At 44.3% G+C, this 24,008-nt stretch overlaps 1 protein-coding gene and 1 long non-coding RNA gene across 4 annotated transcripts in view; one reads left to right on the top strand and one right to left on the bottom strand.

Annotated features, from left to right (window-relative positions):
- Positions 1–16,376, top strand: part of LOC115461925 — a 43,922-nt gene extending 27,546 nt beyond the window's left edge. The window contains exons 2-3 of the long non-coding RNA XR_003940785.1: positions 9,571–9,679; positions 16,295–16,376. This is a non-coding gene — a long non-coding RNA (uncharacterized LOC115461925). The remainder of the gene's footprint in view (positions 1–9,570; positions 9,680–16,294) is intronic.
- C2H18orf54 (chromosome 2 C18orf54 homolog) overlaps positions 1–24,008 on the bottom strand; it is a 57,717-nt gene that overhangs the window by 786 nt on the left and 32,923 nt on the right. For all 3 annotated transcript variants that reach the window (XM_030191976.1, XM_030191977.1, XM_030191975.1), the window contains 4 exons: positions 23,696–23,846; positions 15,821–15,926; positions 9,531–9,656; positions 2,774–2,841 (listed from right to left, as the gene is read on the bottom strand). In XM_030191976.1, the coding sequence (XP_030047836.1) occupies positions 2,774–2,841; positions 9,531–9,656; positions 15,821–15,926; positions 23,696–23,846 (451 nt within the window). The remainder of the gene's footprint in view (positions 1–2,773; positions 2,842–9,530; positions 9,657–15,820; positions 15,927–23,695; positions 23,847–24,008) is intronic.

Genomic DNA, 24,008 nt, shown 5'->3' with positions numbered 1-24,008 from the left:
TGAAAAGGGGCCAAGGAACCACAGTCTCAAATTATATATCACATTTTGGCCCTTGTCAAAACCCACTGATTATTCTTACCAGGAATACAGCAATATAACCAAGTTATTAATCTGTAGCAATAGTTCTCTATGGATGGTGGGATACAAGTTCTTATAACATGGGTGATGTCACCAATGGAGCCTGGTGTTGAAACCTTCCCCACCTAATTTCATCAAGAACCTTACCATGCATGCATGTAATTTTCCACCTGCTGATGTTATGTAGGACCTCCTTAGTCATACTTCAGGCTCAGAGTACAATATAACTACCTGGGGGAAAAGGATGGGTATGTAAAGACTTGTATCCTGCTGTCTACAGAAAGCACCTACTACATGTAAGTAACTTTGATTTCTCTCAGGACAAGCAGGATAGGAAGTCCTCACAAGATGGGCTCACAAGATACATACTGCCTTCAACAGAAAAAAGGTACAGCAAAAGACAAACATATGTTTAGTGGCAACTAGCCTTTTTTTTAAATAATTTTTCTTTTTTGTAGGAAAGGAAGCCTGGAAATGAAGAAAATGGGTCTATGGGAATGGAGTTGAATTCTAATCCCTAAGAGATTCTGGAGGATTGGCTGGCCAAACAACGTTGCATCAGGAGTGTCAGAACAATTGTGAGATATGAATGTATGGATAGACACCCATGTTACAACCTTGCAAATTTTCTCCATGGGAGCTGACCTAAAGTGGTCTAGCAATACAAATATGACTCTGAAATTATAAGCTTTGACATGATTCAAGCATCAGACCTGCCTGGGCATAAACAAAAGGACATAACAGTCTACAAGTCAATTAGCTAGAGTACGCTTGGAAACACCAGCCTCAGATTGTTAGGGTCAAAAGAAAACAAGTCTACCACCCTAATAACTTTCAAGCACTAAATTTCTGCATCATATCTACCCTATCCCTCTAGGGTATGTGTGTATATATATATATATATATATATATATATATATATATATATATATATATATATTCAGGTCATCTAGTCTCTTCTCATACATCTTTTGGTGCAAACGTCATACAATTTTTGCAGCCTTCCTCCGAACCATTTCAAGTCTTTTTACATTCTTTCCAAGATAAGGCCTTCAAAGACTGAATATTCCAAGTAGGGGTTCACCAATGATTCGCACAGGATAATTAACATCTTTCTTCTACCGGTTATGCCTCTCTATTTAGCTTTGTGACCTTCTGGATGCAGCCACCACCTTGAAATCCTCCAACACTATCATCACAAGATCTATCTCCTGAGCTGTGCTTATCAGTCTATATCACAAGTGCATCACTCCACATTTCTCTGCATTAAACTGTCAGGCATTAGACCTTTCGTCTAATTTTTGTATATCACTTCTCATATCTGCTCTCTCCAGGATGTCCACTCTGTTGCAAATCTTTGCTTCATCTGCAAAAATGCAAACTTTTTCTTCTAGCCCTTCATAGTAACATACTACAAAGGGCTAGAATATTCAAAAAACAAAAAAACTTAGAAGCATCAGATGATGTGACCAATGGGCTCCACAGAAAGAAAAAGATGGAAGTGATATATGTGCATAGTAGACTTCTGAAAAGCCTTTTGAATCTGACTTGGAGCAACCTTCCCCTGTTGGGCTCCATTAGTGATGTCCCCCATGCTATGAGGACTTCCTATCTTGCTCGTCCTCAGAAAAGTAGGTTATCAACCCAGCAACAGGCTCATACCTTCCCTGTAATGTGGTAATTTTCTTCATAAAAGCTTACATGGAAATAAAGAAATTGGGCCTCCAACTGTGTGTAAGCTAACCACTGGTTGCCCAGGGAATTTACACTAAATATATAAATAGACACCAAAATGTTATTCTGGTTCTTTGCTCCTAGTACTCTCTTTTGCTTAATGTATTTATTTATATATTTATTGCATTTGTATCCCACATTTTCCCTCCGTATTGCTAACATTTTCTCAACTTAATTTCTCTGTCTTGGTGGGTTTAGTTAATTGAAACAACATACAGTGAGAGAGGGCAGTTATGTCATTTTGAAAGCTCATGCACACCATCATCTCTGAATAATGTTGTATATTGGTCCCATAAAAAACCCACATAACTATGTCCATAATGCTGCATTTAGCAGGTTCAGGTAAAGACTCAGGACATTAGGGCTGGCTGGTGCTGAACAGGAGATGGAGGTGGTGCACTCAGGCCTAGAGAAGGTAGGAAGACAACTGCTACTCCTGTAACCATAAGTGCCAGCCAGAATGAGACTAAAGAAAGTATGTCTCAGGCCCTTGGACCAGTGAAGGTCTCCTGAGCCAGCTGGACATGGCATCTGGAGTGGAAGCAGTGGCACAGACAAGAAAACAGGAAGACAGAACCTCCCTCCCTCACTTACATCACAATATACATGAAAAAAAAAAAGAAAGTTAAAATAAGTGGAGGAGTGGCCTAGTGGTTAGGGTGGTGGACTTTGGTCCTGGGGAACTGAGGAACTGAGTTCGATTCCCACCTCAGGCACAGGCAGCTCCTTGTGACTCTGGAAAGTCACTTAACCCTCCATTGCCCCATGTAAGCCGCATTGAGCCTGCCATGGGTGGGAAAGCGCGGGGTACAAATGTGACAAAAATAAAAAAATTTAAAAAAAATTAACGATTCTGTTCACATGAAAGTGTAACAAAAACAATATTTAGTTTTCCTGAACCATTTTACATTACTAAATACATAGGTGGATGCCATACAGTGTTAAGAAAACATATACTTACTTATTTAATGACTTGTTAACAGGCATCATTTCCTTATCAAATAGATTTTCTGATTCTGTTTCTGAAAACTGGAAAAAAATGTATTTTTAAAAGCCTGTCAAAGAAAAATCAACACAAGGGGTCCGAGTGTGCATATGTAAATGCATAGAAAAAGTTACACAAGGAAGTAACAACAACAAAGATAGTGCCATAATGAAAGCTAATTGATTTATTGTGGCATGACATTTTCAAAGACAGTTCTGGTCTTCCCTTCTCAAAGACACAGAACTTGAAAAGCCACACAAAAAAGCAACCAAAATGCTTTTCAGCTTGGAGAAGACAACCTGAAAGGAAATATGATATAGGTCTATAAAATCATTAATGGAGTGAACAAGTAAATTGGGAACTGCTGTTTCTTTGTCAAAGATTACAAAACCTAGAGGGACACGCCATAAAACTAATAGGTAGTACATCTAAAACAAAACTGGAAAAACATTTCACAAAAACAGCTATGGAATTTATTGCCCGAACATGTGATCAAGACAGCCAGCATAGCTAGGTTAAATTTTTAAAAAGGTTTGCACATACATTACCGGAGAAAATGTACACAAACCATTATTAGCAATCTAGGTGTAAGCCCTGGGAGAAGGGGCACAAAGAATTTGGGCTCCTTTTACAAAGTCATGCTAGTGATTCTGGCGCAGTAGACGTGATGAAGCCCATAGGAGAATGAGCTTCGTTGTATTTACCAAGCCAGCATCACTAGCGCAGCTTTGTAAAAGGAGCACTTGCTTTGGTGAGATCAGGGCTGGGGGGCAACCTTAAGGCTGGAGGACCAAGCAAACAAGGCACCAGATTTCCATTCATACAAATATCCAGACCACACCATGGCGGTCACTTAACACTGAAAACTTCACTGCACTGTGAATTACTACTACTACTTAACATTTCTAAAGCGCTACTAGGGTTACGCAGCGCTGTACATTTTAACATAGAGGGACAGTCCCTGCTCAAGGAGCTTACAATCTAAAAAGACAATTGATGAAGCACAGGAATATTGAAAAACCAAGTCCATTCAAACACCAACTTATTTACAGCGGATATCTATAGCTCCTGCTCACACCTCTTAAATATTAAGACTACTCAGGGTAGGCTGATGATATTCAGATAGTTAACAGCACAGTTCAGTAACATGCCACGTTTGAACAAATTAAACAGATACCTTTGCTGCTGCTGTAGCCTGGTACAGTAAAAAATGTTATTCTACTTTCTTAAATTTTCCTCCACGCAAGTTGTGCCCCACAGAAGTGGTGTATGGCCTGCCTGGTTGTTAAGATTGAGTGTCCTGAGATTACCCTTACTGCTTCCCAAATGAAAGCAATAAAATGGCCAATTTTCCCTTTTTTAGGGAAAGGAAAGAGAAAGGGGTTGGGGACTTGATATACCACCTTTCTGTAATGGTATATCAATCTAAGCTAAAAGCCCACCTTTTTGATGCTGCTTTTAACTCCTACCCCTTACTCACTTGTTCAGAACCCTTATTTTATCATCCTCACTTTAATATTCCCTTATCTCTTGTTTGTCCTGTTTGTCTGTCCTAATTAGATTGTAAGCTCTGTCTAGCAGGGACTGTCTCTTCACGTTCAAGTGTACAGCGCTGCGTACGTTTAGTAGCGCTTTAGAAATGATAAGTAGTAGTAGTAGTTATTTACCCTCGCAAAAGTTTTATCCTTGGTTACTTCATCAGCGAAAAATCTGGGAAAGATTACTATACACAAGTTTTTCAATATTGAGTTGAATGGTAGATAAAATTCACATTAAGCTGTCAACATCAAAAGGGTTTTATTCACGTTTGTACAAAGCAGAGCTAGGATATTTCCTCTTACAGCTTGCCATACATACACATTTTATTTTATATTAGAGGTGCATTTCAATTAAAATTTTAATAGCGATTAACTGTATATTATTTACTTGTTTTCCCAACGCAGCTTCTTGTGACTCTGGGCAACTCACTTAACCCTCCATTGCCCAAAGTCATAAAGAGCTGCAGTGGGGGGGGGGGGGGGGGGGGGGGGGGGGGGGGGGGGGGGGGGGGGTGCGAACTACTCCAATGAGACAATTAATCGTGATTAAAAACTTTAATCGCAATAGATGGATGGATAGACAAGATAGATAGAGAGATACTTTGTGAAGTACAGAATATCTTCTAAATAAACTACGTAGAATCTGTTTCTAAATTTGGGATCTATTTAGAATGGTAGTCCAATTGTCAATTCTGCCCATTTTGGGCTATTGCAATGCCTTGTATTTAGGGCTTTCTAGATATCTCTTAAGTAGACTTCTGATAGCTCAAAACACTGCAGCAAGATAAATTTTCTGAGTACCCAAGAGGGTATCAGCTCGTCCATTGTTGAATTCTCTAGAACAAATACAATTCAAAATACTATGGAACCTTTTCCTAAAGGGCGGTATGACTACTGAACAGGTAGGACATGCCAAAACAGCACCACCGGGGGTTGCACTGAGGTGTCCCACAGTATTGCTGTGATCAGTGCACACCAGTCCCTGTGGTACAAAATTGAAATTTTCTAGTGCAGTGGACAGGGAGTAGGTGTGCCTGTGATAATCGAGTAGCACGGGCATATTAGCACAGAAGCCCTCATGCCTCCTAAATATGTGGCTGTCAGGGCTCCTAGCAGTAATTGCCATGAACTAATGGGGAAATCAGCGCATGGCCATTGAAAAAAAAAAAATAGAACGTGGCCATTTTTCAGCCATGCTAGAAAGTGGCTGGAGCGCGTGACAAACCCACGTGTTAAACGCAGTGCCAGCCACTTTCTAGAATGGCTTAGTAAAGGATCCCTATGTGTTTCAGTGAATCAATATTGAGGACCTGAAGCAAAGGATAAAGAAACATTTGTTAAATTCTGGCAAGAGTTTAGTACTGGGTATTTGACATATTAGAGCAAGAGTTGGCAACCTCAGTCCTCGAGAGAAGCAACTCAGTCGGGTTTTCAGCATTTCCCTAATAAATATCCATGCACTGCCCCCGGAAAACCCAACTGGGTTGCAGCTCTCAAGGACCAAAGTTGCCCATCCCTGTATTAGTATTAGAGGTCCTGGATGAGAGAGAGCACTTTTCTTTGGCAGCTTCATGTTGTGGAACAAACATCAGAGGTTCATAGTATCAGACAATACACTATCTAACTGTAGAGACATCTTTTCTTGCAGACTTCATGGGAATTAATATTGAAAGTTGATGAGAAATTCCTGTAAAATATTATGATGATTTTAAAGTTATATTATTTTGTGTGTTTTTATTGTAAGCCACTTGGTTATTAGGCAGGGTATAAAAATAAAATAAAGCCTTCAAGCTGTGATTATTTCCTACAACTTCAGAAGTGGGCCAATAGAGATCTCAAGTATTAAAGATGGGGTTGTTGGACATGTTAATGAGTTCTGTAGTAAGGTTTTATTTTAATTTTTGGTATTTTTAAGATTAGATGGTTTTAGAAATGGGTAATGGGATGAATAGATGTACTGTACAACCGCTTGGATAGGGTTTTTTTTTTTCAATTATAATATTGTATACAAGCAAGATAAACTTGACAAAAAGCACTCAGAAATAATTGTATTAGCTCTTCAGTGGTATTTAAAAGATTTTAATAGCATTAAACTTTGGGGTCACAAATAGCAAAAATTTGAACATTTGAAAAAGGCAGCTATAAGTGTGAACAGTAATACTTTTTGGATTTCCCAACAAAGGTGTAACAGTGCTCTAGATCCCTACACAGAAACTGCATGCCAAAAGGGAAGGCAAGGGAAGGGGATGGGATTTGATATACTGCCTTTCAGTGGTTATAATCAAAACGGTTCTACATGTAGTGTTGAAAAACTGGCGCCAAAAAAAAAAGCACTAAATGCTATTCTATAAACAGCGCTCAAAGTTAGGCACTGTTCATAGAATAGCCCTTACGCCAGGATCTAAAAATAGTCACAGACATGAGGATTTACACCAACTGAACCCTGGTGTAAATCCTCGTGCCTAAATTAGGCACAGAGCTACCTTACTCTATAAAAAAAAAAACAATTGTAAAGTGAAGGAACTCCCCTGATCCGCCTATGACCCCTCCCATGGCTGCACCCCCTTCTTGGACAAATTTACGTGCAGATCCACATGGCTACTTGAATGCTAATCCAAATTAATTCCAATTAGCAATGATAATTATTAGTGCCCAATTAGCACTAACTGAGTCGCTATTCGATTAAACTGTGCGCACCCAAATTTGTGCATGCAATTTTCAGTGCTATATATAGAATTTAAGGGATTACGTACAGGTACTTATTTTGTACCTCGGGCAATGGAGGTTTAAGTGACTTGTCCAGAGCCACAAGGAGCTGCAGTGGGAATTGAACCCAGTTCCTCAAGGTTCTCAGGCCACTTCACTAACTATTAAGCTACTCCTCCACTCCACTCCAAAAGCATCATTCATCTTGGTCATACATACAGAGCACAACAAACTTTCACCAATTACAGAATACAAGACCACAAATAAAACAGAAATTTGAGCTGTTCCCAATACCATATTTTACTATTTGACTGAATAGAAAAAGAAAAATATTATTTGGTCGAATATGAATACTGGGCATTGAGCTTTAACATAACAAAATAATAAAAGAAGCAACGTGAAATCAGAGATGGAAAAATTATGTTTCTTACCTGACAATTTTCTTTCCTTTAGTCCCAACAAATCAATCCAGAGATGAGTGGATTATGTTCCTCTACCAGCAGGTGGAGATAAAGAGAATGCCAGAGCTCTGCCATAAAGGATACTGTGCAGCAGCCTCACTCTCAGTATGTTCGATACCAAAGCAGCAAGGAGACCATGAACCCACAAAGAAAACTCTTGCCTCTGAAAGCAAAAGAGGAAAGACCAGCGCAAACTGTGGCAACCCACCACCCTCTGCTCAGTATGCGGTGGCGGCTAAGAAAGCAAATAGAATGCTAGGCATTAATAGGAAAGAAACGGAAAACAAAAATGAAGACATTATAATGCCTTTGTATCGCTCCATGGTGCGACCGCACCTCGAATACTGTGTGCAATTCTGGTCACCGCATCTCAAAAAAGATATAATGGAATTAGAAAAGGTACAGAGAAGAGCAACAAAAATGATAAAGGGGAATAGAATAACTTCCCTATGTTGCAGCAAAGAGAAAGGTGCACAAAGGAACCCAGGAACGAGAGAGAGAGAGACAGAAGTCCCATGATACTTGAAATAGCAATGGCGAGTTCAAGCCTGGTCCATGGAAGGGAACTTGGAAGGTAACCACAGATGGAGCAGAGCTCCCAAGGCCAAAAAGAATCTGGATCAATGAACCGAGATGGGCAATGTCATGAGAACAGGAGGAACCCAGGCCATGACCTGCCCCAGTGACAGGGGTAAGAATCCCTGAGACCGACAAGACCCATGTTGGCCAGACAACAGAGGCAACATGCCCCCCTGCCAGAGAAAGCAATGCTGAAAAAAAAAGGAGGGATGCCCAAAACGTTTTTAATTGTACATTTAAATACAATTCATTCTCTTTCAATATATCTGACGGGGCCTGTTCCACCCGTGCTCAAGGGCTTCTTCAGGGAATTCAAACAATTAAACTGCAAGTCACACACACGCAATTCCACAGTGTTCTTTGTCAGCATACACTGGTTCAGCAGAAGCAGACGCAGTGCATACTGACAAAGAACACTGCGGAATTGCGTGTATGTGACTTGCACTTTGATTGTTTGAAGTGAGGTTCAGATCTGCTATGGCATCCTTGAAATTCCATGCCCTGTAGTTCTCAGGGCAGTCACTGAACTTGGTAAGCTGTGTGTTGCCACCTGTATCTTAAGCAAATTAAGAGCCAAATATTGCTCCAATTTCTTCTGCAAAAAAGGCAGAATAGAGGGAATACCCACTATTGAAGGGGCTTACGTCACAAGCTGAATGCTAATGTTCAAACACTTTTCAAACCCTAACATAAGCCAAGGAGGTAGACAACTTCGGGGCTTTCAGCATAGTAGCAATGCCAGAGGCCAACCTCTTCCATTTCAGACAACACCTTTCAATGAAGCCAAAACAAATCCGGATTTCCATAAGCACCAGACCCAAAATGAAAGAGTACCCTCAGCAACAAGAGATGCATCAAATCCACATACCAAGGATGAGGAGGCCAATCAAGAACTATGAGAATTATCAGTAACGGATTTTTCACTACCTAATACCCAAGCAACGCGAGGCCATGGGGTGGGGGGGGGGGGGGGGGGTGAGGGAAGAAGACATATAGCAGCTGAAGTTCCAGGACATCCAGCCTAACTCCTTCCACTGTCTGAACAAGAGCAGGCGCTTCATATTCCACCATGTCGCCATCAGGTCAACCATTGGAGAAATGTATTTCTCTTTGCAGTTTGGTCCAGATGCGTTACACTTTGAAAATCCTTGCAGTAGCTCTTAAAAACATCATTTAATACCTTTCGCAAGAATGAATATGGGTGAAAAAAACAAGTGTGAATTGTTGTAATTACTGCCCTAATCCTATCAATAGACCTCCACTAAATCAGAAGTATGCACATTGTTCCATAGTGGATATACTTTTATCAGGCTGGGCAATTTTCAAACAAGCCATTTTTGTGGCTAACACACAACTGCTGCAGAAACAATATTAAAGATTACCTTCATACTATTCTCAGGAAACAAGGCTGAACAGAATATTGTGATAAGCGATTGAATGTTTTCTTACTTTTTTCATCTCTTCTTTTTCTGTTTTGTCATGGCTATAGCACTGCTGCACCGTTTGAAGGTTAAACAGCATTTGTTTCAGAGCTTCAACGGGACCATGGTGATTGCCTCCTGAAAGAGTACTTTCCTAAAGCCACAAAATCATAAAAGGTATAATTACAAGCTGTACTTTGCACATACGCTGAGGAGAACAACCAAGGTGAATATTAGTTTGGACATTACTAATATGTAGGTATTCTAAAGTACTTCTAGCATACCACAAAAAGGTGCAGTGTTTTCACAAAACATTTCATCTGTTCCTATAAATGTATCATTTACAAGAAAATTACATGTATTTACCATGTTTTAAGAGCCAAAAAGCGAAGATACATACCTGTAGCAGGTATTCTCCGAGGAAAGCAGGCTGATTGTTCTCACGATTGGGTGACGTCCACGGCAGCCCCAGGAATGGACATCATCCTAGCAACAAAAAGTTTGCTAGAGCCTTCGACCGCACGGGCGAACGCACCACACATTCGCGGCCATATTCCCGCCCATCACGCGAGAGTCCCTCTTTAGTTAAATTATAAAGCAATAACAAAGAAAAAGACAGGCTGCGTGTTCTCACGATTGGGTATCCCTAGCACCCAGGCTCACTCAAAACAACAAAGGTCAATTGGGCCTCGCAACGGCGAGGACATAACAAGGATTGACCTATGAAGCAGAACATCTGAGAGTGCAGCCTGGAAAAGAATAAAAATGGGCCTAGGGGGTGTTGGATTCCAAACCCCGAACAGAATCTGCAGCACCGACTGCCCAAACCGACTGTCGCGTCGGCTAGCCTGCTGGAGGCAGTAGTGAGATGTGAATATGTGGATTGATGACCACATCGCAACCTTGCAAATCTTTTCAATAGTGGCTGACTTCAAGTGGGTCACGGACACTGCCATGGTTCTAACACTATGAGCCATAACATGACCCTCAAGAGTCAGCCCAGCTTGGGCATAAGTGAAGGAAATGCAATCTGCTAGCCAATTGGAAATGGTGCGTTTCCCAACAGCGACTCCCCTTCTGTTGGGATCGAAAGAAACAAACATTTGGGTGGACTGTCTGAAGGGGCTTGTCTGCTCCACATAAAAGGCCAATGCTCTCTTGCAGTCCAATGTATGCAACTGACGTTCAGCAGGGCAGGTATGAGGACGGGGAAAAAACGTTGGCAAGACGATTGACTGGTTCAGATGGAACTCTAACACTTCCTTCGACAGGAACTTAGGGTGAGTGCGGAGGACTACTCTGTTGTGATGAAACTTGAGATAAGGAGCATGCACTACCAAGTCTTGAAGCTCACTGACCCTACGAGCTGAAGTAACCGCCACCAGGTCAAATACTTCAGATGGCAGGAATTCAGAGGCTCAAAAGGAGGCTTCATCAGCTGGGTGAGGACGACGTTGAGATTCCATGACACTGGTGGAGGATTGACAGGGGGCTTTGACAAAAGCAAACCTCTCATGAATCGAACTAAAGGCTATCCAGAAATAGGCTTACCCTCTACACGATAATGATCAGCACCAATCGCACTAAGGTGAACTCTTACAGAGCTGGTCTTGAGACCAGACTCTGACAGGTGTAGAAGGTATTCAAGCAGGGTCTGTGTAGGACAAAAGCGAGGATCTAGGGCCTTGCTGTCACACCAGATGGCAAACCTCCTCCATTTACAAGAGTAACACCTCTTTGTGGAATCTTTCCTGGAAGCAAGCAAGACTCGGGACACCCTCTGAAAGACCCAAGGAAGCGAATTCTACTCTCTCAGCATCCAGGCCGTGACAGCCAGAGACTGGAGGTTGGGAGGCAGAAGCGCCCCCTCGTTCTGAGTAATGAGGGTTGGAAAACAGTCCAATCTCCACGGTTCTTCAGAGGACAACGCCAAAAGAAGAGGGAACCAAATCTGACGCGGCCAGAAGGAAGCAATCAGAATCATGGTTCCGCGGTCTTGCCTGAGTTTCAGCAAAGTCTTCCCCACCAGAGGTATGGGAGGATATGCATTCAGAAGGCCCTTCCCCCAATGAAGGAGAAAGGCACCTGATGCTAGTCTGTCGTGGGCCTGAAGCCTGGAACAGAACTGAGGGACCTTGTGATTGACCTGAGTTGCAAAAAGATTCACCACTCTCGGAAGATCTTGCGTACGACGCCCGAGTTGAGCGACCACTCGTGAGGTTGCATGACCCTGCTCAACCTGTCGGCCAGACTGTTGTTTACACCTGCCAGATACGTGGCTTGGAGAAACATGCCGTGACGGCAAACCCAAAGCCACATCTGGATGGCTTCCCAACACAGGAGGCAAGATCCAGTGCCCCCCTGCTTGTTGATATAGTACATGGCAACCTGATTGTCTGTCTGAATTTGAATAATTTGATTGGACAGCCGATCTCTGAAAGCCTTTAGAGCGTTCCAGACCGCTCGCAACTCCAGGAGATTGATCTGAAGACTTTTTTTTCCTGGAGGGACCAAGCTCCTTGAGTGTGAAGCCCATCTACATGAGCTCCACACCCCAGGAGGGATGCATCTGTTGTCAGCACTTTGTGAGGCTGAGGAATTTGAAAATGACGTCCCAAGGTCAAATTGGATCGAATTGTCCACCACTGAAGGGAACTGTGAAATTCGGTGGACAGCTGGATTACATCCTCTAGATTCCCAGCAGCCTGATACCACTGGGAAGCTAGGGTCCACTGAGCAGATCTCATAATGAAGACGGGCCATGGGCGTTACATGAACTGTGGAGGCCATATGGCCCAGAAGTCTCAACATCTGCTGAGCTGTGATCCGCTGAGACGTTCTGGCCATGGAAACTAGAGACAGAAGATTGTCTGCTCTCATCTCGGGGAGATAGGCACGAGCCATCTGTGAATCTAGCAGAGTTCCAATAAATTCCAGTCTTTGAACAGGAAGAAGATGGGACTTGGGGTAATTACAAACCCGAGTAGCTCCAGCAGTTGAATAGTCATCTGCATGGACTGTAGAGCTGCTGCCTCTGAGGTGTTCTTCACCAGCCAATCGTCGAGATAAGGGAACACATGCACTCCCAGTCTGCGTAGCGATGCTGCAACTACTGCCAGGCATTTTGTAAACACCCTGGGCGCAGACGCGAGACCAAAGGGCAGCACACAAGTGCTGCACTTCCAGACGGAACCAAAGATACTTCCTGTGAGCTGGAAGTATCTGGATGTGTGTATAAGCATCCTTTAAGTCCAGAGAGCATAGGCAATCGTTTTGCTGAAGCATGGGGAGAAGGGTTCCCAGGGAAACCATCCTGAACTTTTCTCAGACCAGGTATTTGTTCAGGGCCCTTAGGTCTAGGATGGGACGCATCCCCCCTGTTTTCTTTTGCACAAGAAAGTACCTGGAATAGAATCCCAGCCCTTCCTGCCCTGGTGGAACGGGCTCGACCGCATTGGCGCTGAGAAGGGTGGAGAGTTCCTCTGCAAGTACCTGCCTGTGCTGGAAGCTGAAGGACTGAGCTCCCGGTGGGCAATCTGGAGGTTTGGAGATCAAATTGAGGGAGTATCCTAACTGGACTATTTGGAGAACCCACCGATCGGAGGTTACAAGAGGCCACCTTTGGTGAAAAAATGTTAACCTCCCTCCGATCGGTAGATTGTCCGGCACGGACACTTTGATAGCGGCTATGCTCAGCTGGAGCCAGTCAAAGGCCCGTCCCTTGCTTTTGCTGGGGAGCTGCAGGGGCCTGTCTGGGCGCACGCTGTTGACGAGAACGAACGCACTGGGGCTGAGCCTGAGAAGGCTGTCAGGAAAGAGGATTGTACCGATGCCTATTATAGGCATAGGGAGCATTCCTTCTTCCCCCGAAAAAACGTCTACCTGATAAGGTAGAAGCTGAAGGCGCCCGGCGGGAGAGATTTTCCATAGCGGTTTCCCGCTGGTGGAACTGTTCGACCACTTGCTCGACTTTCTCACCAAAAATATTATCCCCCACCCCGGCAAAGGACATCTGCAATCCGCTGCTGGACTTGATTGTCCAGGTCAGAGGCACGCAGCCATGAGAATCTGCACATCTCTATACCCTGAGCAGCGGCTCTGGATGCAACATCAAAAGAGTTGTAAGCACCCCTGGACAGGAATTTACAACACGCCTTCAGCTGCCTGACCACCTCCTGAAAAGGCCTGGTGTGCTCCACAGGGAGCTTGTCCATCAAGTCCGCCAGTTGCTTTACATTGCTCCACATGTGGACACTCGTGTAGAGCTGGTATGACTGAATCTTGGACACGAGCATAGAGGGCTGATAGGCCTTTCTCCCAAACGAGTCAAGACTTCTAGATTCCCGCCTCGGGGTGCCGAGGCGAAATCTCTAGTACTCCTGGCCCTCTTTAGAGCGGAATCCACAACTATAGAGTCATGAGGTAACTGCGACTTCATCAACTCAGGTTCTCCATGAATCTGACATTGGGACTCAGCTTTTTGGGGATGGTGGGGTTAGTTAGTGGTTTCTTCCAGTTTCTCAGCAATGTCTCTTTAAGGACATTATGCAGAGGAACAGTGGATGATTCCGTAGGTGGCAAGGATAGTCAAGGACCTCGAGTATCTCAGTCCTGGGCTCATCCTCAGATACCACAGGGAAGGGAATAGCCACAGACATTTCCCGGACAAATGAAGAGAAAAAGACTCTCTGGGGAAGAAAGCTTTCTTTCTGGTGAAGGAGTAGGATCAGAGGGAAGGCCACCCTCGGAAGAGAAATATCTGGGATCTTCTCCCTCATCCCACGAGGCATCCTCCTTGGTATCGGACAAGAGTTCCTGAACTGCAGTCCGAAACTGGGCCCGTCTCGACACCGAGGAACCATGTCCCCGATGGCGATGCCGAGAAGTCGACTCCCGTGCAGGCAGCGATGAAGCTCCCTGCATCGATGTCGACGGGGAGTCGACCTGGGTCGGGGACCTCACCACAGGGCCGGAGCCAGCTGCCGCTTCCATCAACAGTGCTGAAGGCGCAAGCACCACCAGCACCGGAACAGGCTCACGCAGCAACCCTTCCAGCACACCTGGAAGAATGGCTCGGATGCACTCGTCCAGAGTTGCTGTCGAGCAAGGCTGTGGGGTCGGTGCGGGAACCGGGTCCAGAATCTGTTAAGGTTGAGGAGGCGGTACTGGACCCTTCGCTCGAAGCACATCATTGATCCTCCTTGGTACCAACGGGGAGGACGTGGAATCCACATGCCTCCTCGGGGTTGGGTCCGACAGTGGTTGGTCCCGGTGGGCCTGTCCAGCAGGAGTCTTCGAGGCACTCGATGGCTCACTGCTCCCAGCGTGAGGTCTCCGGACAGCCATTACCTGTGCTCCTGAGGTCGATGCCATCTCCGGTGCCAATGTCGACGTTGATGCCGAAGAACCAGGTGAAGCTCCGAAAAGATGATCCCGAAGAGCTTGTCTCGATGCCTGTGTCCGCTTTTTCAAGCTAAGACACAACTTACATGCATCTGGGCGATGGTCGGGCCCAATGCACTGAAGACACCACGCATGAGGGTCAGTACCCGAGATTGCCTGGTTGCACCAAGTACACTTCTTGAATCCGCTGGGCGTCCTTGATGACATGGACAGAAAAATAGCGGCGGTGAAATCAAAATTCTCGATGGTGCCAAAAATAAAGGCACAAAAAGGAGAAAAACGCGTACGCGCGGATGGAAACGAAAGAAAACTTAAAAGGACCAAAAACTTAGAAATAAGGGTCTTTTTTTATTTTTTTTTTAATTTAAGGGTGAAAAACACACAAAGGCTCTTTCATGGCGAACGGAGAGAGACCGCAAACAGTCACTCCCTTACCGCAGAGAAAAAAAGAACTAAAGCGGTACTCTCGCGCGACGGCCGGGAAGATGGCCGCACCCGCGCGCTTGAATGCTCTAGCAAACTTTTTTTTTGCTAGAAAGATTTCCGTTCCTGGGCTGCCGTGGACGTCACCCAATCGTGAAAACAAGTAGCCTACTTGTCCTCGGAGAAACAGAGAGCCCTTTTTTTTTTTAATACATAATGCACATGGTAATCACATACAATCTAAAAGAACCAGAATTAAACACAATAAATCATTTCATTTATTGAACTTGATATACCGCTTGTACTGCTATTGTATATCCAATATAATGTATACTTTGGAAAAACGCCTATTCTGACTGTTTAAAGCCTTTGGTTTTCTTCAAGTTTTCCAATAGCTAATAAAATCAAACTCTCCCCAAAAACGCTGAATTTAACCAGTCCTTCAATGATATTGACTAAATTTAAAAAAAGAAAATATTTGACTTAACAAACCTCAGCTTGAGGATCATTATTAGAAGACTCCTTATTAACAAGATTTAATTTGGTTGTTTGTAAAGTTTCCGTGCCTTCATCACAGAAAATGGGTACTGGAGATTTGCTGGGGGAAAAGGAAATAAGTCATACATTTAATGGTGAACGGCATAAAGATACAACAGGTATTCACAAGCAAGGAGTACTCCAAAAGATTCTGAAGTCTCCATGATTTATAGTCTTTAGAAGATGGGATGGGGAAGGAAAGAAGATAGGGGAGGGGAGTCACACACACACACACACTGACTGTTAGAGTTACCAATATGCGCTAATACATTACTGTACATTATTTTTTCACAAGTACCAATGAATGCAATGGGATCGAATTAACATGTATTAAAGGTGTTACCATGTGTTAATAAGGTAACACATGTTTAACAACTGTGTTGAAGCAGAAAGAGGTTGATGAATGTTTCCTGGTTTTAAAATTAACAGCAATTTTCCATAGATCAAGAAATTCGAGGACATGAGGTCACATGATGGGAGAGAAGATCAGAGAAAATACATCATTACAGAAAGAGTGGTAAATTTTTTATTTATTTATTTATTGCACTTGTATCCCACATTTTCCCACCTATTTGCAGGCTCAATGTGGCTTACAAAGACCTGTTATGGCTGTAAAAGATAACAAAATTTAAGTATGTTTGGAACAGATACAAAGGTCGGTAGTAAAAGAACAGGTGCGGTGAGAAGCTGGGTAAAATTAGGACATTAGGTGTGGATTTAAGTATGGAAACATATTTGCTCATCTATACAGCATAGCAGAGAACCAAAATGGTGAGAAAAAAAAATTACTGACTTAACTAAGGTACACTCTCTAAAAGGTAATCAAACATATAGTTGACAGCTAAGAAATATTGTTGCTGGAGCAGTGCTATCAAGAGATATCCAAGCAGATACACTATGCTACTAGCATAGTGGGAAAATATTAAGAAAATCTGGGTGCTAGGCAAAGCTTAAGAGGAACACAAATTATTCTTGCCTTTTTCTACTGTACTTTTTTTTTTTTTTTGTATTTATTTTCTGGAGGAACATGTTGGGGTGGAGAATGGGCATGGACACATTACCCAGCTAGAATGTCCCGATTACTGCACACTGACTGGTTAGCGTGTCCATAAAGAAGCACCTCTTAAGTAGACGGCGATAAGTGCCCTGTCATCAATTTTTTTCAGGTTCCGAGTGCTAATGCGAACATTAGTGCAGGACCTGAAGGAAAAATACTGGAAATTGCCATATTTCCTGGGCGTGCTAAAAATGGGTTTTCCCCTAATTCTATAAAAGTCGCCGAAACTGAGCAAATTTGGGTGCTTGCCCAATTAAATTGAACAAGCTATTTAGCACCAGTAATTGGCCTTTTAACAAGCAATTATTGGAAATAATTACATTTAATTGGAATTTGTGTAAATTTAGGCATGGGATCCACACCTAAATTTTGTGTGCGAGCAAAAAGAGGCAGCATAGAAATGGGAGGAGCATGGGCAGAACGGGGGGCATTCCTAGCATTTACGCACATTGTTACAGAATAAGGGAGCATATGTGCTTAATTTAGGCACATACATTTGCGCCATATTTCAGTTGGTGCAAATAGCCTGGGGCGTGCTGCTGGGTTCACTTCTCATGCCCGCTTTCAGCAGAGAAACTCCCTTCGCTCGGACAAACGTTCCGCAGCTGCCGGTTCAAGGCCTGGAGTTCAGGGGCGACCCTCTCAATGATGGTACGCCGGCCCCATCCTCATTTCCTGTCATCGGAGGAAGACTTTCCCTCTTTTTCGAGGAGTGGGCCAAAATCTCCGCAGATCAGTGGGTCTTGGACCTGATCAGAGACAGATACTGAATAGAATTCGATGCCCCGGTGAGAGACGTGTTTGTGGAGTCCCGATGCGGTTCTGCCGCCAAACGGGCGGCGGTAGAGGAGACTTTGCACAGTCTGTGCCAGATAGGGGCTGTGACCCTGGTGCCTCCCGCTGAACAAGGTCTAGGTCGCTACTCCATTTACTTTGTGGTGCCACGAAAAGGCGGGTCTTTTCGCCCGATCCTGGACTTAAAAGAGCTAAACAAGTCCTTAAGAGTGCGACATTTTCACATGGAAACCCTGCGCTCCGTCATTGCGGCGGTACATCCAGGAGAGTTTTTCACGTCTCTGGACCTGAAAGAAGCTTACTTGCAACATACCAATTTGGCCCCCTCACCAGAAGTTTCTGCGGTTTGCGATGTTGGGAAAACATTTCCAGTTTCAGGCCTTGCCGTTTGGCCTCGCCACAGCTCCCCGAACCTTCTCCAAGGTAATGGTGGTAGTAGCTGCCTTTCTCAGGCGAGAGGGTATCCGGGTTCACCCGTACCTAGACAACTGGCTCATCAGAGCAGACTCAGAAAAAGAGTCATCTAGCTACAGCCAGAGTGGTTCTCTGGGCTGGGTCGTCAATATGGCCAAAAGTTACCTGACCCTCTCGCAATCTCTAGAATATTTGGGGGCCAGGTTCGACACAGCCTCGGGCTATATGTTTCTTCCCAAGCAAAGGCGGTGCAAGCTTCAGAATCAGGTCCGTCTGCTCCTGAGGATGCCCCGCCCGCGAACTTGAGACATTGTCCAGCTGTTGGGATCGATGACTACCACCTTGGAAGTGGTGCCATGGGCGAGAGCGCACCTGAGACCTCTACAGTATTCTCTACTTCAACGATGGTCTCCAGTATCTCAGGATTATTAGTGCAGACTTTCTTGGCTCCCTGCGACCCGCCTCAGTATGGAGTGGTGGCTCTCGGACAGCATGTTGCGGCGGGGAATGCCGCTGGCGCTCCCCGATTGGTGCCTAGTGGTGACAGATGCCAGCCTGAAGGGCTGGGGCACACATTGCCAGGGGAAGCATGCCCAGGGTCTGTGGACGCCCGACGAGTCGGAGTGGTCTATCAACCGCCTGGAGTTGAAAGCGGTGTTTATGGCTCTTCTGGCCTTTCAAGTGACCCTGGAAGGATTGGCTGTCCAAGTGATGTCGGACAACACGATAGCAGTGGCCTACATAAATTGACAAGGCAGCACTCAGTGCAGAGCTCTAGCCGCGCAGGCCGAACAAATTTGCCACTGGGCCGAGTTGTATCTACAGTCCCTGTCAGCAGCTCACATTGCAGGTCAGAGCAACGTGCAAGCCGACTATCTAAGCAGGCATAAGATCGATCCAGCGGAGTGGGAACTAGCAGACGATGTATTCCTGCAGATATGTGCCAAATGGGGCAAGCCAGTGATGGATCTTATGGCGACCAGTTCCAATGCCAAAGTCCCGTGCTTCTTCAGCAGATGGAGGGATCCTCGCTCTGCCGGGTTGGATGCCTTGGCTCAACCCTGGGCTTGCTGTATGTCTTCCCTCCGTGGCCCTTGATAGGGCAAGTGCTCCTGCGGATTCGGCTGCATCCAGGAGAAGTGGTGCTCATCGCACCGGATTGGCCCCGGAGGCCTTGGTATGCGGACCTCCAACATATGCTGTTGGAGGCTCCCTTTCCGTTACCTCTGGTTCCGCACCTGTTGTCACAGGGTCCGGTGGCCATGGAGGACGCCTGCCGCTTTGGTCTTATGGCATGGCGATTGAGAGGGCGCAATTGAGAGATAAAGGCTACTCAAATAAGGTAATTTCCACTCTCCTGCAGGCCCGTAAGTGCTCCACTTCTGTGGCTTATGCCAGGATTTGGCGCCAGTTTGAAGTCTGGTGTGTTTCAAGAGCGCTTTCTCCGTTGTGGGCTCCTGTCTCGCCGATTCTGGACTTTTTGCAGGATGGTGTACACAAATAGGGTTACCATATGGCTCCAGAAAAAGGAAGACGGATTGAGCCAGCCGGGTTTTACTTCCATTGCTTTCCACTGAAAGCAATGGAAGTAAAACCCGGCTGGCTCAATTACTTCCATTGAAAGCAATGGAAGTAAAACCCGGCTGGCTCAACTATAATTCCCTGCGGGTGCAAGTGGCAGCATTGGCCTCCCTGCGTGGCAAGGTTGAAGGCGTGTCCTTAGCTGCTCATCCAGATTTGGCACGGTTTCTTAGAGGGGTGCTTCGGCTCCGTCCTCCCGTGCGGGCACCTTGTCCAGCTTGGAACCTGGGGTTAGTATTGAAGGCCCTTCAGGGGGCTCCCTTTGAACCGCTTCGGCGTGCTTCAGAGAATGATTTGACACCGAAGGCCGTCTTTTTAGTGGCCATTACCTCAGCGAGACGGGTCTCAGAGCTCCAGGCGCTGTCCTGCAGAGACCCTTTTCTGCAATTCTCAGAGTCAGGGGTCACAGTTCGGACCGTGCCTTCCTTCATGCCTAAGATGGTTTCAGCGTTTCACCTAAACCAGCCTGTTTTTCTTCCCTCCTTTGTTGAGGAGGAGTTTCCAGATTCATTTGGGCAGTTGCACCTTTTGGATGTGTGCAGGACTCTGTTGCAGTATCTGCGAATTACAAATTCTTTCAGGACCTCTGATCATCTTTTTGTGCTGTTTGCAGGTCCTCGCAGAGGGTCTTCAGCGTCTAAAGCCACTATTGCCCGTTGGCTCAAAGAAGCTATCTTTTCAGCATTTCTGCTGTCTGGCCAGGCTCTGCCTGAAGCCTTTAAGGCACATTCCACAAGAGCGATTTCCTCTTCTTGGGCGGAAACTGGAGCACTATCTCTTCATGAGATTTGCAGTGCTGCAACATGGGCTTCTAAGCTCTCTTTCGCCCGACATTACAGGCTGGATGTGGCTGCCAGGAGGGATGCGCATTTTGGAGCACAGGTGCTAGCGCGTGGTGTGGCTTGTTCCCACCCTATTTAGGGATTGCTTTGTTACATCCCATACATAATGGCTTTATCTGCTTGATGACAAGGAAGGGAAAATTAGGTTCTTACCATGATAATTTTCTTTCCTTTAGTCATAGCAGATGAAGCCATGAGCCCTCCCTGTATGATTGTCTGTATTGCAGTGATTCTGATTTTAGGTGCTGTTCTTGTTTCCTGAAGTTATATTCCTTCCTTGGGGAGTCGGAAAACAGTCTTCAGGATTCTTGTTACAGTTATAGGAGGATGAGTTCATTCCCTCCAGTTCATGTTTTGGGAGGATGAGTTTATTCTGTCCAGGAGGATGCAAGTATTCCCTCCGTTTATACAAAGTGGAGGACAAGTTTATTCCCTCCAGGAGGATGAGTTCATTCCCTCCTTTTTTGAGTTCATGCCCTTGTTAAGGGGCCATCGTTCGCTGTGAGGATAGTTCATGTTATTCCCATTGCGGTTTGCCATACTGCTTTGGAAGCTTCAAATACTGAAGAGGCAGTGGAGCTAGCTGGCCATGAGGCACTGTGAAAAGTTGAGTGCTCTCTATCTCCCCCTGCTGGTTGATGGACATAACCCATATGTAATGGCTTCACCTGCTATGACTAAAGGAAAGAAAATTATCATGGTAAGAACCTAATTTTCCCGTTTACCTCTACAATTTTTTTTAAACACTGCACAGTACATATTTAAATTATTCAAGCATTGCTTGAGTTTATAAATGGATGAACTATTATGATGGACTGTACTGAGATATATATTTTTTTAACACTAATGAATGAAAAATTGCCCATTGGGATTTTTTGGCTCAGCGAGGGCTTATAATCTGAGGACATTTTCTCATTGTTTTCTTAATTTTTAAAATATATTTAGTCCTCTCACTTTAAAGGCCAAAAACTTTTTTTCTGGTGATCATAAGGAAAACTAACCTATTTGGTGACATTGCCACCAAGAATCCATTGCTGGAGATAAGCGTGTATGTTAGTTAATGAAATGGAGAAAGGAGGGGGGAAAAAGAAATGTTTGGGTACACCCCTAGTATATGGTCCCTGGTCAAAAGGCTAAGTTAGAAATACTCAAATCTCTAGAAGGCTTTAATAAAGGAGGTAGCAGGTTGCTTAGAAAAAGCAGCTATCATCAAATGAAGCTGTTTCCAAAAGCAAAAAACACCCAATAGTAGGAAAATAATCACAAATAGCAACTTACAGTTTTGTTTTGTTTACGATGCACGAGTAGCTCTCACCAACTGAAATGACCAGCAGTTTTCTGTAGCGGTCCACTGTTTTACTCAGCTTTAAGTACCGTATTTATATTGTGTGGCCTTATCTGCTATTGGTAATGGGACATTTATAAGATACAAAAATACTGAGCATTGACACTTTAGCATTTAATAGAGACAGAGTGGCATTTCTGAGATGCTGATTAGATTTTTTATGTTGAGGAGATTTCAAAAGAAATGGATTTATGGTGTTTGGGGACAGTGAAAATTACACATGGACCGTGGCAGATTGGCTTTATTAGTAGAGGGCTCACTCTCCCTTAATTAGTAATTATGTTGGATGAGTGGTTAAGGGAGCATGACCTTTATTGTCTGGGGAACCAGATCGATCTCAGCGTGCTCTTCCATGGACACTGAGATAGTCTACTTTTCACCTATGTTAAGAGTTTAAAAATGATCCAAAGATGGACATTTAGGAGCAAATTGTTGCTGAGTATTGAGCCTATAGCTGCCTTCTTTATATTTTTTCTCAGTAGCAGATCATATGAAGCTACACAGAGTCTCAGAAGAAACATAGGAATATACTTAGTTATAGAGATGGTAGTGCATGCTTTGAACAACCACCAGAACCAGAGAATTCTCTAGGCCAAAATTTGGAAGGTGGAAGACATGGTAAGGATAAAGGAAAACAAAACTACCAAGTAAATAGGATCTTGTAGCAGTTAGAGAATGACACAGGGATAAAGTTTGTCCCCAGGTTCTGTCTCCGTTCCCCACCCCATCCCCGCAGGTTCTGACTCCATCCCCACCCCGTCCCCGCAGGCCCTGTCCCCATCCCCGCCCCATCCCCATCTGCAGAAGCCTCGAACACTTATGATTTTATATTTAAATCTTTTCATTAAAGTATAAAAGGAACAATATGGTGTGCAACTGTTGTGCATAAATTACAAATAGAAAACAATATCAACAATGAACAGCTATAATAACCCTCCTTCCCACCACCCTCTACCCTTCCAACCACAATAGCTGATTTCTACTACACCAACGAATCCTAATTCACACTGTTAAAATGTCCAGGGGTATAAAATGAAACCCATTCTGTATGCCCTAGAGGGAAAAAAATATGCTCTATGAAGCACTGTTACGGTTTTTTAATCTGTGGATGAATAAGAAGTTATCAACAATCTTAGGATTCAATCTAGCTCTCCTCTCTTCCACAGTCCTTCCTACAATAGAAGATGTCTTCTTAGAAGATGTGCTGGTAGCAGGATGTGCAGGATCCTCCATGCAAATTTAGCTAGTTGTGGCCAGCACATTTGCTTCCCCCCCCCCCCCCCCACCCCCCCAAAAAAAAAAAATATCTCGTTGTAGCGTCACTCAAACACAAATAACAATCCAGTTCATTAACAGGCTTCAAAGTAGAAAAATGATACTGGGATAAAGTTTATCCCCAACCCCCGTGGGCTCTGTCCCTATCTCCGCCCCCATCCCAATGTCATTCTCTAGTAGCAGTGGTTGAGGCCAGCTAGGAAGGCCAAATGGTAATCATTACTCAGCAATTCCTAGGTTACTTTATTGCATTTCCGTCATGCCATCAGTCACTGCTAGGATTTACTGTTTAGAAGGAATGGATCTATGGAATCTTTGCGGACATTGGGTGGCAACGCCGGTATTTGGAAAATAAAACCGGTGCAGGGCGGATTTCTACAGTCTGTGCCCTGAGAAAGGCAGGGACAAATCAAATTCAGATATACATAGTATTACATACCATGTAAAATGAGTTTATCTTGTTGGGCAGACTGGATGGACCGTTCAGGTCTTTATCTGCTGTCATTTACTATGTTACTTACAAAGTAACTGGAATTTTTTCCCATGATCGTTCTGCTTCCACTACATCTTCTGTTTGAGGGCTACCAAAGTTTTCCATGGAGCTCGGAACTCCCTTTACAGAAGACTCCAGAGCTCTTTCTGCCTTCAGGATCAATAGTTCAATCATATCATCTGCAAAACAAAACGATCATTGATGCTACAAGTTTTAGGAAGTTTCTTAAACTACAGGATTTGTTCAGCAGAGTTCCCATTCATACATATGCAATTATCTGCAGGAAATCATTTTAGACAAGGTACAAGAATGAAAAAATCATTAACAAAAAACCTACTCTA

Source organism: Microcaecilia unicolor, chromosome 2, assembly GCF_901765095.1.
Source record: "Microcaecilia unicolor chromosome 2, aMicUni1.1, whole genome shotgun sequence".
NCBI lineage: Eukaryota > Metazoa > Chordata > Amphibia > Gymnophiona > Siphonopidae > Microcaecilia > Microcaecilia unicolor.
This window is presented reverse-complemented; position numbering and strand designations above follow the sequence as displayed.